At 40.0% G+C, this 14,567-nt stretch overlaps 1 protein-coding gene and 1 long non-coding RNA gene across 2 annotated transcripts in view; one reads left to right on the top strand and one right to left on the bottom strand.

Moving 5' to 3' along the window:
* Positions 1-14,567, top strand: part of CDH23 (cadherin related 23) — a 1,135,250-nt gene that overhangs the window by 715,491 nt on the left and 405,192 nt on the right. The window contains exon 20 of the mRNA XM_056530710.1: positions 3-115. Within this exon, the coding sequence (XP_056386685.1) occupies positions 3-115 (113 nt within the window). The remainder of the gene's footprint in view (positions 1-2; positions 116-14,567) is intronic.
* Positions 3,801-14,567, bottom strand: part of LOC130282467 (uncharacterized) — a 39,049-nt gene continuing 28,282 nt past the window's right edge. The window contains exon 3 of the long non-coding RNA XR_008846404.1: positions 3,801-3,931. This is a non-coding gene — a long non-coding RNA (uncharacterized LOC130282467). The remainder of the gene's footprint in view (positions 3,932-14,567) is intronic.

The raw sequence follows: 14,567 nt of genomic DNA, 5'->3' as shown, positions 1-14,567 counted from the left end.
AGGAGAAATCACTACAACAACTCTTTTGGATCGGGAATCTAAGTCAGAATACATCTTAATTATACGAGCGGTTGATGGAGGTGTCGGACCCAATCAAAAAATTGGCATTGCTACAGTAAGTTGATTTTTATTTTTCCCCTGACAGTTGTAAGGTCAGCTTATGTCTTTTGAATATAGGTTATGTTTTTATAAAGTGTATTTTAGATGCGCATTAGAGGACACATCTGTTTCAAGAGCTAATATAGTGTTACATTTTTTGACATTCATCTTCCATATTTTCAATAGAACTGAATATAAATATCTTTTATCAGTTCTGTATTATATTAGTCATTACAAACCACTAAAGCTATTCTTTAATCAAACAAAGATGTGATCTGCACCTTCTCTGCATATTAGTGCATACAGATTGCTATACTAGGACACCAGAGAACAGAAAGTTCCCGTTACCTGCTAACCTGCACCTTAATAGGAAAATAAATATAAAAAAATATGAAAAGTAAGCAAATAGAGATGAGCGAACTTACAGTAAACTCGATTCGTCACAAACTTCACTGCTCGGCAGTTGATGACTTATCCTGCATAAATTAGTTCAGCTTTCAGGTGCTCCCGTGGGCTGGAAAAAGTGGATACAGTACTAGGAAAGAGTCTCCTAGGACTGTATCCACCTTTTCCAGCCCACGGGAGCACCTGAAAGCTGAACTAATTAATGCAGGAAAAGTCATCAACTGCCGAGCCGAGAAGTTCGTGACAAATCAAATTTACTGTAAGTTCGCTCATCTCTATAAGCAAATACAAAAAAATACTCAAACTAAAATAAAAAAAAACAATACAACTATTTGCAAAAGGAGATAACTCCAACTTTCTTGAAAAAAGCATGCTTATGTCCCAACCACCCAACATGACACAAATGTAGAATGTACTTTACACTATCTTTATGAAAAGCATGAAAAAGTGTCTGTGGCTCCCACAGTTGAAATCCCAAATTTATTAAAACAATGAGATGGAAAAGGAAAAAACCACGAATGAAATCCAACATGTTTTAGATTGTCGACAATGCATTGGCATTTCGTTTGCGGTTTTACCTTTTCCATCACACTTGTTTTCATTTTTAATGATGTTCCAAGAAATTTAGGATATTAATTGTGGGACCAGAGACACTTTTTCATGTTTTTCATGTTACTGTTATCAGCAAATGGCCCAAGATATCATCCGTGTTTACAGCCTACAGATATATGACTGCATTATACCATCTATACTTAAAGGAGAAATGTGGGGCAAAACTTTTATGTTTCCCTGTGCTCGGGCTGCAAAAAAAAAAAACTTTAACTCACCTTCCTATGTTCCCCCATTGTGCCTGTATCAGCATCTCATTCCTCCGGTGCTGTTTGGCTCCCTGCTACTTAGGTTCAGAATGTCACACTGCGGTCAGCGTATCGTATTGCCAGCCACAGTGATGTCCCACATCGGCCTGTGCCCGGGCTGCAAAAAAAAAAAAAACTTTAACTCCTTCCTACGTTCTCCCGTTGCACTGGTATTGACATCTAGTTTCTCCGGCACTGCTAGTCTCCCTGCTTCTTAGGCTCAGAGCATCACACTGAGGCCGGTGATAGGCTGAGCACATTGTCATGTAAGGAGCTCGGGCCAGCTCCTTACATTACATTGCGCTCAGCGGGAGATCACTGCAGCCTGTGATATGCTGACCACAGTATGACGTTCTGTGGAGAAGTAACATGGAGCCAGGCAGCAGCCTAGGAATGGGACGCCGATACCGGTGCAACGGGGGAACGTAGGAAGGTGAGTTAAAGTTTTTAAATTTTTTTTTCATTTTTGCAGCCCGGGCACAGGCCGAGGCTGCTTTACTCACTCAACCTGTTGCTTCCTGATGAGTGAACATGACAGGTCAGAGTTCAGCTTGCTGCCGACTGTGTCCTCTGTGGGTTCATCCTGTCCCTTTCCCTTGCAGCATGTGTGCATGCTGCCTTTGCAGTGTGTGTTGTGTCTACCCCCCCCCCACACCATCTTAAAAAATGTCTGACTCTGTTCCTGACCCCTACATGGTCATGGAAGAAGCCTAACAGGACTGATAGAGCAAATACAGAGGTCAGCATGTATTGAAATATGAATTAATGCCTGTGTATATTTGTGTATGATGTAAATACGTGTACATATCTTTATATGCAGGGCTCAAGTTTTGCAGGAACAATTGGGAACTGAGTCCCTGCACTTTTTTCACACAGGAACACAGTTCCCATTAGTTGTAATCCTGAAGGACCACCCCTTAAGTTGAAATCTTGGGTGAGTTCCAACACTTTTTTCCCCAGGACTTGATCCCTGTATATATATATATATGTGTGTGTGTATACAGGGCTCTCATCCTGCAGGAACACTTTAACCACAGTAGGTACACTGGGGGAGATTCTCAAAAACTACTGTAATTTCTGTTCCAGCGATATTATTCACACTTTTTTTTTCAACGGTACTTTTCAACTGTCTTTTTGTTGCAGCCATATTGGATTTTTTTGCACCAAAATTGCAGAGTTTGGCACCAAAATTGCCGTTTTTTGTGCCAAATTTAACATCCCAGAAAATTCTGGTGGAAACATCTCACAAAATGTTCCATGGGTACTAGTGCCCAGACAAGCGATAACTGTATAAATAAAACATTTCGGAGCTTAAATGTAGTTAAAAGAGTGCAGGTGCTGTGACCAAGGAAAAATAAAAAAAAATATATATATATTTATTTATTTTTTCTATAAAAATTTTTTAAAATTATAATTTTTTAATAATTATTTAAATAACACCCCAAAAAAACAAAGAAAAAAAAAAACAAAAACAATAAAACTACAACCATTTCTGTGATTTCTGTGAAAAAGCTGGTGTGAAATTTTTGATGTAAACTGGACTCTCCCCCCTTTGAAAATAGCATGTAAAGCAGACAATATATGTAGACACGCCCACTTTTACAAAACTGACGCGAACAGTGTAAACCGCGGCACAAAGATCTTTGAAAATGTGGTCGATACTTTTTGCACCAAAATTTTGGGTTGCAACATTTTTTGGGGTGCAAAATTCTTTGAGAATCTCCCCCACTGTTTCCATTAGTAGTCCTGCAGCACAACTCTTGAGTGGAAATTTTGGGTGATTTATTTTCCCCAGGACTTGCCCCCTGTGTGTATGTGTTTATATATATGTGTGTGTATATATATATATATATATATATATCATATGTGTGTGTGTTCATATATGTATGTGTGTATAAAACGAGTGTGTATGCATATATGGAAGCCGTTGGCTGTCCGTGCATGCTGGAGTTGTAGTTTTGCAACATCTGGAGGTCCGCAGGTTGGAGACCGCTGCACTAGCCCATTAGTTCCCTATACCATTAAAGAAGGGAGGGCTCAATATTCGCGAGTAGAGATGAGCAAATTTACTGTAAATTCAATTCGTCACAAACTTCTCAGCTCGGCAGTTGATGACTTAGCCTGCATAAATTAGTTCAGCTTTCAGGTGCTCCGGTGGGCTGGAAAAGGTGGATACAGTCCTAGGAAAGAGTCTCCTAGGACTGTATCCACCTTTTCCAGCCCACCGGAGCACCTGAAAGCTGAACTCATTTATGCAGCATAAGTCATCAACTGCCGAGCTGAGAAGTTCGTGACGAATCGAATTTACTGTAAATTCGCTCATCTCTATTCGCGAATATGCGCATATGCGAAGAGAAGAGAGGGATGCAGATATCACTGTGATGTGTAAAACATGAAAAGCAGAAGACTTGAAAAAAGCTTAACTCACCCACTGAGAAGTATTTGCCAAACAATGCTTTATTCCAAGTGTTCATACAGCAGACGGCAAGTCAATAGCTGGAGGTGCGGGGAGCGAGAGCCAAAGCTCTAAGGTGCGGGGGGCATACCACTAGACATCACTGTGATGTGTACTGTGAACAAAGAAAAAAAAAAAAGCGAATATTCGTAATTGCGAATATATAGTGTTATATTCGCAATATTCACGAATATGCGATATTCGCGATTAAAATTCAAATTTTGAATATTCGTGAGCAACACTAGTTAGCACACTGTCCTAGAGTTAAAGTTCAAACACAGAAGTTGCCATTTTAAATAATTCTTTCCTTTTTAACTAACAGTAAAACATGACAAGGCTTTTCCCCATGTATACTCTGTCCTTGTTCTAAGTAGATCTGGTATTAAATTACGGCAAAAAAAACGGTAAACAGCATGCAAAAGAACTGTATTTTATGTCATCATAAAACCTATGGTATTTAGCTGTTGATTTTCTATCTATAAGTGGCTTATTATTTTTAGACTGCGCTTTTACTGCATCAATGAACTACCAGCCCTTAGTTAAAACTGGTTTATCCTAGTTAAATGTAAAGGTAGACTACTTTATAAACTTATGTTGTGACACACATATGACTGCCAGTTATCTTCTCTGATAAATCTGTCACAACATACGTCAATGCAATTACCTCTGCAATAGCTAAATTATGCTACTTTATTTATGTCAGACCTGTGTGGAGAACCCATTACATTTTTTGTGTTTAAAATTTTGCTTAATATCTAAATCATGACTAAACAGCAAGTCACATTCTTTTTTCACTCAGTCTGTCATGGATGGTGCAAATGGCTCTAAATTGTGGCGCAAATAATTAATAAATGTATTCCAAAGATGAGACATTATTTTGGAGAAAAACGGTGCAACTATTTACATAAATGTGCATCCTCCACAGAATCTTAACACTGTTATCTAAATGTGATAGCTTGGGGGAGTTGGGTGTAGGGAGTGTAGCTGTGCGGTTACTAAGGGTGCTTGCTTAACCCTTTCTATTCGTGAGGCCAGGGTGGGGCTATTCTATGTATGCTTGTCCTACCGCCACCCATCCCAAGAGCGATAGGGAGATAGGAAGTAATTGATTGTCCCCCACTGGAGATTTGCAGAAACTTGTTGGAGCTCTTACTGAAGATTTTAGGCAATAATGAACAGGAACAGTCCATACAACAGAGTCTATTAGAGCTTGATAAGTGGTTGGGACATTGTGAGTTTATTGAGCTTAGGAAGATAATTGTTGCGGTGATCCACTGGATTTAGGGGTTTAGATTCGGTCCAGTAATCACGCTAGCTTTAGCAGGGATTGAGCTGTTAACTCACAGTTTAGTTTAGGCTGAGGCCGGCAGGTTTCTGGCCTAGCTTGTCTTTGGAAGTTGCACAGATCCGCCCTGCTAGTCCGGCATCCATGAGAGCAGCAACCCTTATATGGGCAGGGGCTGGACTTAAGCTCACTGGTCCATACAACTGTCAATCTCCTGTAAAGAGATTTATGGGTAACATGTGACCCAAGGACCTCCAAAGGTCCTCCAACATACCATAGAGGAATTAACATGGTCACATGACCGACGGTCCTGCGGCGCTATCAATGTAAGTAGACTAATATACACTATATTAAATATACACATTATTAAATATATACATACAAACATTATAGAATTAGAGTAGAAGGAGGTGACTAGGGGCTGTCCCACCTGTGGGACCCTACCTGAGCATAGTAACTCTGACTTTGGGGACCACCATACAAGGTACGGTATGCAATACGGTACCGGGACACCACATAAATATCGATTCACAATCTTTCTATATGAAGATACCAACCTACAAGCCCTAATAAAGTTGAGAGGGGGAATGTATAATTGTTTTTTGTCTTCATTTTGGTGCATATTTTTTGCATGTGCCCTTTTGTGTAAAAAAAATTAAACATCCCTGTATCTCAAGTGGTTTTTGCTAAACTGACTTTGTAGATGTTTTTTACTGGTTGTTTACCCAGTGGTCAAAAACTTTTGAAGTCCGAATTTCGCATATATACAAAGCAAAGCACAGAACAATTTGCAGCTCTTCACCACCCCAAGCAGGGCTATAGAAAAAGGCGTTCTTACATGTTTTTAATCTTACAGCCTTCTAGTTACATCTCTCTCCTATGGCAGCATGGAAAGATCTGTTTGTCTGTTCTGAACAACAATCAGAAATTCACTTTCATTTTACACATAAAAGTTGCATTGATAAAACAATAAAGATTCCCTCAAGATATTCTCTTCCTTATGTACCCAAGCACATGCTGCCAATGTGAGGCTGTGGACATATCTGGTGTGGTTGCTCTTTTCAGCATATTTTTGACCTAAAGTTGTATCTCAGATTTTTATGTTTGCAAAACATTATACTCAAGACGTGATGCGGCTATCAATCTACTTGAATCATTCCTCCAGTATGTCTAAAATCTTTATGACCTGCTAATGGAAATCTGGTGAAGCCATGAAAAAAAAAAAAAAACAACTAACACATTTGTAGCATATGATATTTTTACATTTATAGCCTATATTTTGTCATAAGTTTATATAAATAGGGATGTGCTTTAACCCCTAAAGACAATAGATGTACGTCCTGGTGCCTTGGTATTTAGCACACCAAGACATGCATTTATGTCCAGAGTGGCGATCGCTGAGCACAGGAGCGGTGATCGCTTCATAGACTTGTAAGTGACAGCTGCTATCAGCAGACGTGCACTTACAGTCAATGACAGAGAACGGTGATCTAGTCATTATCAGTCATTAAAGCGCAACTGTCACAAATTTGTACCCCCATAAACTAATTGCAGGGTAACAAAGTTCTTTAGAATTACTCTCCAGGTATACCTTTTACTGCTTTCTAGCAGCTTTTATCAGGCTAAAAAATGCTTTATAAGACAGCCAGCAACAGTCAGAGAGGGGTGGCTATGGCCCGCGGCCGCCACGCCTATCTCCTGTAAGTCATCACTAGGAACGCTGTGTGATTGTTCCCAGCACATAGGCCCCTTTATTATCCTTATCTGTGGTGGTGAACATACAAATATATATCAGTTTACAGTGCCTGTTCTCCCATTAGGTTACAGTGCCGTCACAGCAGGTTAGTTTGCATAGCAAGCGGCAGAGCATTACGCTGCGCACTGGGTCCGGGAGTGAGCGCTTGCTATGAAAACTAGCTGCCTGCAGCGCCGGTGATGTGAAGAAAACTATCTCCTGGGTGCTGCAGGCCACAAGCACTCTCTCCTGATGGCCCCAGTATGCTGTGATTACATCACCGACACTGCGTGCAGCTAGTTTTCATAGCAAGTGCTCCCTCCCGGCCCCAGTGTGCAGCATAATGCTCTGCCGCTTGCTATGCAAACTAACCCCCTGTGATGACACTGTAACCTAATGGGAGAATAGGAGAACGGGCATTGTAAACTGATAGAAAAACGGGCACTTGTTTTACTTATACATTTGTATATTCACCACCACAGATAAGGATAATAAGGGGGCCTATGTGCTGGGACCAATCACACAGCGGTCCTAGCGATGACATACTGGAGATAGGCGTGGTCACGCCATAGCCACGCCAATCCAATTGTTGCTGGCTGTCTTATAAAGCATTTTTAGCCTGATAAAAGCTGCTAGAAAGCAGTAAAAGGTATACCTGGAGAGTAATTCTAAAGAACTTTGTCACCCTGTGATTAGTTTATGGGGGTACAAATTTGTGACAATTGCATTTTAATCCCTTAAAGAGTACCTGTCACCAAAATAAAACTTTTAATATATTGTTCCTTGTGTAATTAGCAGACACTTTCCCATTCACTTACTTTTCAAATTATCAACATAAATAAGTTTAAAATGTAATACACAAAATGGCCACTAGGTGGCTCTGTTCTATTCCCTGCCACAATGCCTGGCAGGAGTCCAAACTCAGGAAGTGTTACTGAGTTCTGTACTGAGCTTGATTGAAAGCAGCAAAGAGCCTCACTGAAAGCTGCAAAGACCCACCCAGAAACATGCATATAACCTCACTGAAATCTGCAAAGAGCCTCACTGAAAACTGCACAGAGCCTCACTAAAAGCTGCAAAGACCCTCACTGAGGTCTTTTATTTATCACAGCACTGCAATCATCTGAGGGCAGAAGTGGTCCCCCAGCAGGATTTAGTTATGTCATGCCTGCTGGGAAACGCCCACTTTCTCCTGATGGGAGATTGCATTATGTGAGCAAGAATAAAGGTAAGATACACAGCTTTTTAAAGCTCTGACATTTTTTAAGGGTGGGAGGGGTGTTGAGAGTAGTTAGGGAACATAGCCTGAGTTAGTTTAGAAAAGTTTATTTGATGACAGGTACTTTTTAACCCTTTAAGGACCAAGCCCATTTTGACCTTAAGGACCAGGCCAATTTTATTTTTGCGTTTTAGTTTTTTCCTTCTCGCCTCATAAAATCCATAACTCTTTTTTATTTCCATCTACAGACCCATATAAGAGCTTGTTCTCTTTGCTTGACCAATTGTACTTTGTAATGACACCTCTCATTTTACCATAAAATGTATGGCAAACCCCCCAATTTTTTTTAGGGAGGAATTTTAAAGGAGTACTCTGTGCACCACAAAAAAAAAATGCCACAATGTAGCCCATTAACTGTAGCCCATTAACTTACCTGTCCAACGACCCCTCAATCTTGTTAGACGGACCCGCCGTTTTCCTGTTACGGCCGCCCGAAGTTCCTGGCCCGCACTGGGAAAAACTACATCTCCCAGCATGCCCGCTCCTGACATCCGGCCAGTTCCTGCCCTCTCCCTGATTGAGTGACAGCGCTTAGGTGGGCGTTTGCTGAGCTGAGCCTATGGCAGCTCAGCTCAGCGCATAAATGAATAAATTAAGTTAGGGGGAGTAGCCGACTCCGGGCTGGGAGGCCGGCACAGCCCGCAGTGACTCATGGGATCGATGAGTCACCGGGCGAAGATGGTGCAGGAAAAAAAGGCAGTCGAGCGTCATCAAAGGCACCAGCTTCCGGCCTGATGGAAAACCGAGGAGAAGTCCGGGAAGAAGCTGATATGGACCAGGTGAGTACATTACAATGTAATATAACTTTTATTCATGCTTCTTTTCACAAGTAAAAGTTTTGCGTCGGAGTACTCCTTTAAATGAAAAACACAATTTTGCTAATTTTGGAGGGTTTCGTTTTCCTACTGTACACTTTACAGTAAAAATGACATGTTTTCTTTATTCTGTGGGTCAATATGATTAAAATGATACCCATGGCTACGTACTTTTCTATTATACCGCTTAAAAAACTCTCAAACTTTTTGTACAAAATCAGTATGTTTAAAATCGCTCTATTTTGACCTCCTATAACTTTTTCCCTTTTCTGTATATGGGGCAGTATGAGGGCTAATTTTTTTGCGCCGTGATCTGTACTTTTTAGCGATACCACATTTGCATCAATTAAACTTTTAAATCACTTTTTATAATTTTTTTAAAATAAAATGTGACAAAAAAACAGCAATTTTGGAGTTTTACAATTTTTTTTCCCGTTTACGCCGTTCACCGTACAGGATCATTCATATAATATTTTCATAGTTTGGACATTTACACACGCAGTGATACCAAATATGTTTTTTAATTATTTGTTTACGCTTTTTGGGGGTAAAATGGGAAAAAGGGGCAATTTCCATTTTTATTGGGGGAGGAGATTTTTCAAATTAATTTTTACTTTTTATTTTTAAATTTATTTTTATTTTTTTTACACCTTTTTATGTCCCCATTGGAGACTATCTATAGATATCACTTGATTGCTAATACTGTTCAGTGCTATGCATAAGGAATAGCACTGATCAGTGTTATCAGTGATCTTCTGCTTTGGTTTGCTCCATCTCAGACCAGAACAGAAGACCACAGGAGACAGCCGTAGACAGGTGAGAAGACCTCCGGCCGCCATTTTAGATGGCTAGATCATCAATTTAAACATGCACATTGTCGCACAATCGCAGATGTCCACCGTTACTGGCGGGTCCCGGTTGCTGCTAGCAGCCAGGACCTGCTGTGTATGACTCGAGCACTGCTCCGATCTTGCGATCATACACAGGACGTAAATGTACGTCCTGGTGTGCGAAGTACCTCCACATCAGGACGTACATTTACGTCTGTGGTCGTTAAGGAGTTAAAGTTAAAAATTGTTAAGAAAAAATATATATATATTTTTTTTTAAATACAGATAAACTCCTCTCTCCTGCAGCACCCCCTGTCATCTGGTGCATGGAGTGAGCTTTGCTCCGTGTCTGATGACTGGTGATGCCCCGCCCCTTCTGATGTCAGCCCTGCCCCCTTAATGCAAGTCTCTGGGAGGGGGTGTGGAATAGACTTGCATTGAGGGGGCAGGTTATGACGTCATGAGGGGGCGGGGCGTGACATCACAAATAATGACAGGAAGTAAGCTCCCAAAGGAGGAAACCCAACACTCTTTGGAGGTAGGTATAAACATTTCCAGGTTTATTTATATTCATTAAAATGTATCAAGTGGACAAAAGTACAGTAAAACATGTTTTTGTATTTTTTATCAAGGTTTCACATTTGGCTTCAAATTTATGAGATATAACGCATATAAGACCTGTCCTAATTCTCATAGCATCTATAAACACACTACATCTCTACACAACACCCTTTCATTGCTGAAACAAATGCTTCCCCCCTTTTATTCCAACAATGAAAGGATACGGTACAGGGATAAAGTGGTTTCTTTTTCGTTCCAGCAATGAAAAGGTATTGTGCAGAGATGTAGTGGACTCACCGATGTTTAGGAGGATAGGACCTATATTATAGATGTTTATGAAACTTAGTTTTTTTACTCTACTTTTTTGGTCCACCTGGGGCATTTTAATGAATATAAATAAAGCTGGAAATGTTTATACCTGCCTTCAAAGAGTACTAGGTTTCCTCATTTGGGAGCTTTCTTCCTGTCCTGCATCTCTCCACACAATGGCCATGTGTATCCGTGCACCTGGAGTTTTGGATCACTAAAGCTGCTAACTGAAGACTGGGGAGCTTTATTAAAGAACTTTTATTATTTTGACAGCCAATAGGAATTATTATGACCCTTTTCTTATTTTTATTTTTGTTTTTTTATAACGTGTGCACTGACACAGTTGCTTTTCTATAGACTTTGAAGAGTACCTGTGACCAAACTAAACTTTTAATATATTGTTCCTTTTGTATAAGACACTTTGCTATGTACTTGCTGTTAACATTTTCAACCTTTATATGTTTTTAGTGTGATTGAAAAAACGGCCAATAGGCCATATAAAACACTTTTACATAAGAAAAACGGCCACTAGGCCGTATAAGACACTTTTATGTATAAGACACTTATACGTATAGGGCACTTTTGTATAAGAAAAATCGGCCACTAGGCCGTATAAGACATTTTTATGTATAAGACACTTTGCTTTGTACTTGCTGTTAAAATTCTCAACCTTTATATGTTTTTAATGTGATTGAAAAAACGGCCACTAGGTGGCTGTGTTCTGTTCCCTGCCACAAGTCAAACAGTTAGTTTGGTCTCCTCCCGGCCTGGCAGGAGTGCATATGGGGCATGGCGAGGCACAGCTCTCGCAGGCTTTAGTGACGTTGTTCCTGCTGGGGAATGCCCACTGTCTCCTGCTGGGAGCTCACACAATGTGAGTAAGAGGAAAGGTATGATACACAGCTTTTTAAAGCTCAGAAAAATTGTTTAAGGGCAGGAGGGGTGTTAGGATAGTTAGGGAATATAATCTGAGTTAGCATAGAAAATATGGTTTGATGACAGGTACTCTTTAATGAGACGTAAAACAGACACAAAGCGCTCCCCTGTGTGTGATCAGATAACAGATGGTGGTCTCACACAGAATAAGGAATCCACTCACCTGATGTTGTTGTGCGATGTGGAGGCACAACACTCTGTAGTAGCTTACATAGGATGAAAGTGGCTGCTGCAACTCCCCACAACAGAGGAAACAGAAGAGTTCCACTGCGCTGCCACTGAATGATGAACCTTCACAGGATTTCTCCTCTCACATTCACTTAATCTGTCCTCTCAATTAGTTCATTTAAACCTTCTGGCCATAAAGAGTTCATATTTCTCCACAAACGTTTCTTGCAGTTTCCCTCCAAAAGGTAAATGCACACCTGTCCCCATCTCCTCCAGATACTTGGAGGAGATGGGGACAGTTGTGCACTAAACTTTTATAGGGAAATTGTAAGAAGCATTTGTGGAGAAATATAAACTCTTTATGGCCATAAGGTTTAACCCCTTAAGGACGCAGCTCATTTTCACCTTAAGCACGTAGACCTTTTTGCAAACACTGTCACTTTAAGCAATAATAACTCTGGGATGCTTTTACCTTTCATTCCTATTCCAAGTTAGTTTTTTGGGACATATTCTACTTTCTCGTTACTTGCATCCTTTCTTGGTGAAAAATCCCCAAATTTCATGAAAATTTTGCATTTTTCTAACTTTGAAACTCTCTGCTTGTAAGGAAAATGGATATTCCAAATAAATTATATATTGATTCACAAATACAATATGTCTACTTTATGTTGACATAATAGAGTTGACAAGTTTTTACTTTTTGAAGACAAAACGTATAGCAGCAATTTTCAAAAATTTCACAATTTCAAAATCTGAATTTTTCAGGGACCAGTTAAGTTTGAAGGAGATTTGAGGGACCTTTCAGTGAGAAATACCCCATAAATGACCCCATTATAGAAACACCCCTCAAAGTATTCAAAATGACATTCAGAAAGTTTGTTAACCCTTTAGGTGTTTCACAAGAATAGCAGCAAAGTGGAGGAGAAAAATGTAAATCTGCATTTTTTAGACTAACATGTTCTTGTAGCCCAATTTTTTTCATTTTTAAAATGGTATAAGGAGAAAAAGCCCTCCAAAATGTGTAGCCCAATTTCTCTTGAGTACGGAAATACCTCATATGTTGACATAAAGTGTTCTGCAGGCTCACAACATGGCTCAAGAGGGAAAGAGCAACTGTGGGATGTTTTAAAACAAATGTAGCTGTCTTGGTTTTTGGGGGCCATGTTGCATTTAGGAAGCCCCCATGGTGCCAGAACAGCAAAAAAAAAACACATGGCATACTATTTTGGAAACTACACCCATCAAGGAATGTAACAAGGGGTATACTGAGCCTTAACACCTCACAGGTGTTTGACGACTTTGTGTTGAAGTTGGACATGAAAATGGAAAATTAGATTTTTAACACTAAAATGATGGTGTTACCTCAAATTTTTCTTTTTCACAAGGGGTGATAGGAGAAAATGGACCACACAAGCCCAATTTCTCCCATTTAAGAAAACACTCCATAAGTGGACATTTAGTGCTCTGCTGGCGCACTATAATGCTCAGAAGACAAGGAGCAAAATGTGGCTTTTTGAAAGAGAATTTTGCTGAAATGGTTTTTGGGGGGCATGTTGAATTTAGGAAACCCCCATGGTGCCAGAACAGCAAAATAAAATAAAATAAATAAAACACGGCATACTATTTTAGAAACTACACCCCTCAAGGAACGTAACAAGGGGTATAGTGAGTCTTAACACCTTACAGGTGTTTGACGACTTTGCGTTGAAGTTGGACATGAAAATGGAAAATTAGATTTTTAACACTAAAATGATGGTGTTACCTCAAATATTTCTTTTTCACAAGGGGTAATAGGAGAAAATGGACTCAAAATTTGAAGCCCAATTTCTCCCGATTAAGAAAACGCTCCATAGGAAGGAGTGCCATTGGACTTTTGGAGAGAGAATGTTGCTGAAATTGAAGTCGGGGGGCCATGTGCATTTACAAACCTCCCATGGTGCCAGAACAGCAGAAACCCCCCACATGTGACACCATTTTGGAAACTACACCCCTCCAGGAATGTAACAAGGGTTACAGCGAGTACTTACACCTCACAGGCTTTTTGAACAGTGGGCCTTAAAAGTGAAAATTTTGATTTTTAACACAAAAATGATGGTGTTAATCCAAATTTTTCATTTTCGCATGGTGTAATAGGAGAAAATGGACCCCAAAATTTGAAGCCCAGTTTCTCCTGATTTCAAAAACGCCACATATGTGGACATTTAGTGCTCTGCTGGCACACTACGGGTCTCAGAACAGAAGAAGAGCCATTGGACTTTTGGAGAGAGAATTTTGCTGAAAATAAAGTCGTTAGCCATGGGCATTTTCAAACCTTCCATGATGCCAGAACAGGAGAAACCCCCACATGTGACACTATTTTGGAAACTACAGTGGGCCGTAAAAGTGAAAAATTTGATTTTTAACACTAAAATTATGGTGTTAATGAATATTTTTCATTTTCACATGGTGTAATAGGATAAAATGAACCCCAACATTTGAACCCCAATTTCTCCTGATTAAGAAAACGCCCCATATGTGAATGGTAAGTGCTCTACTGGCGCACTACAGGTCTCAGAACAGAAGGATTGCCATTGGACTTTTGGAGAGAGAATTTTGCTGGAATTTAAGTCGGGGGCCATGTGCATTTTCAAACCTCCCATGGAGCCAGAACAGCAGAAACCCCCCACATGTGACATCATTTTAGAAACTACACCCCTCCAGGAACGTAGCAAGTGTTACAGTGAGTACTTACACCTCACAGGTTTTTTGAACAGTGGGCCGTAAAAGTGAAAAATTCGATTTTTCAGACTATACTGATAATGTTACCTCAAATGTTTCATTTTCACATGGAGTA

This window comes from Hyla sarda, chromosome 7, assembly GCF_029499605.1.
Source record: "Hyla sarda isolate aHylSar1 chromosome 7, aHylSar1.hap1, whole genome shotgun sequence".
In the NCBI taxonomy this organism is placed as follows: domain Eukaryota; kingdom Metazoa; phylum Chordata; class Amphibia; order Anura; family Hylidae; genus Hyla; species Hyla sarda.
The sequence above is the reverse complement of the archived record's forward strand: the minus strand, read 5'-3'. Positions and strand labels throughout refer to the sequence as shown.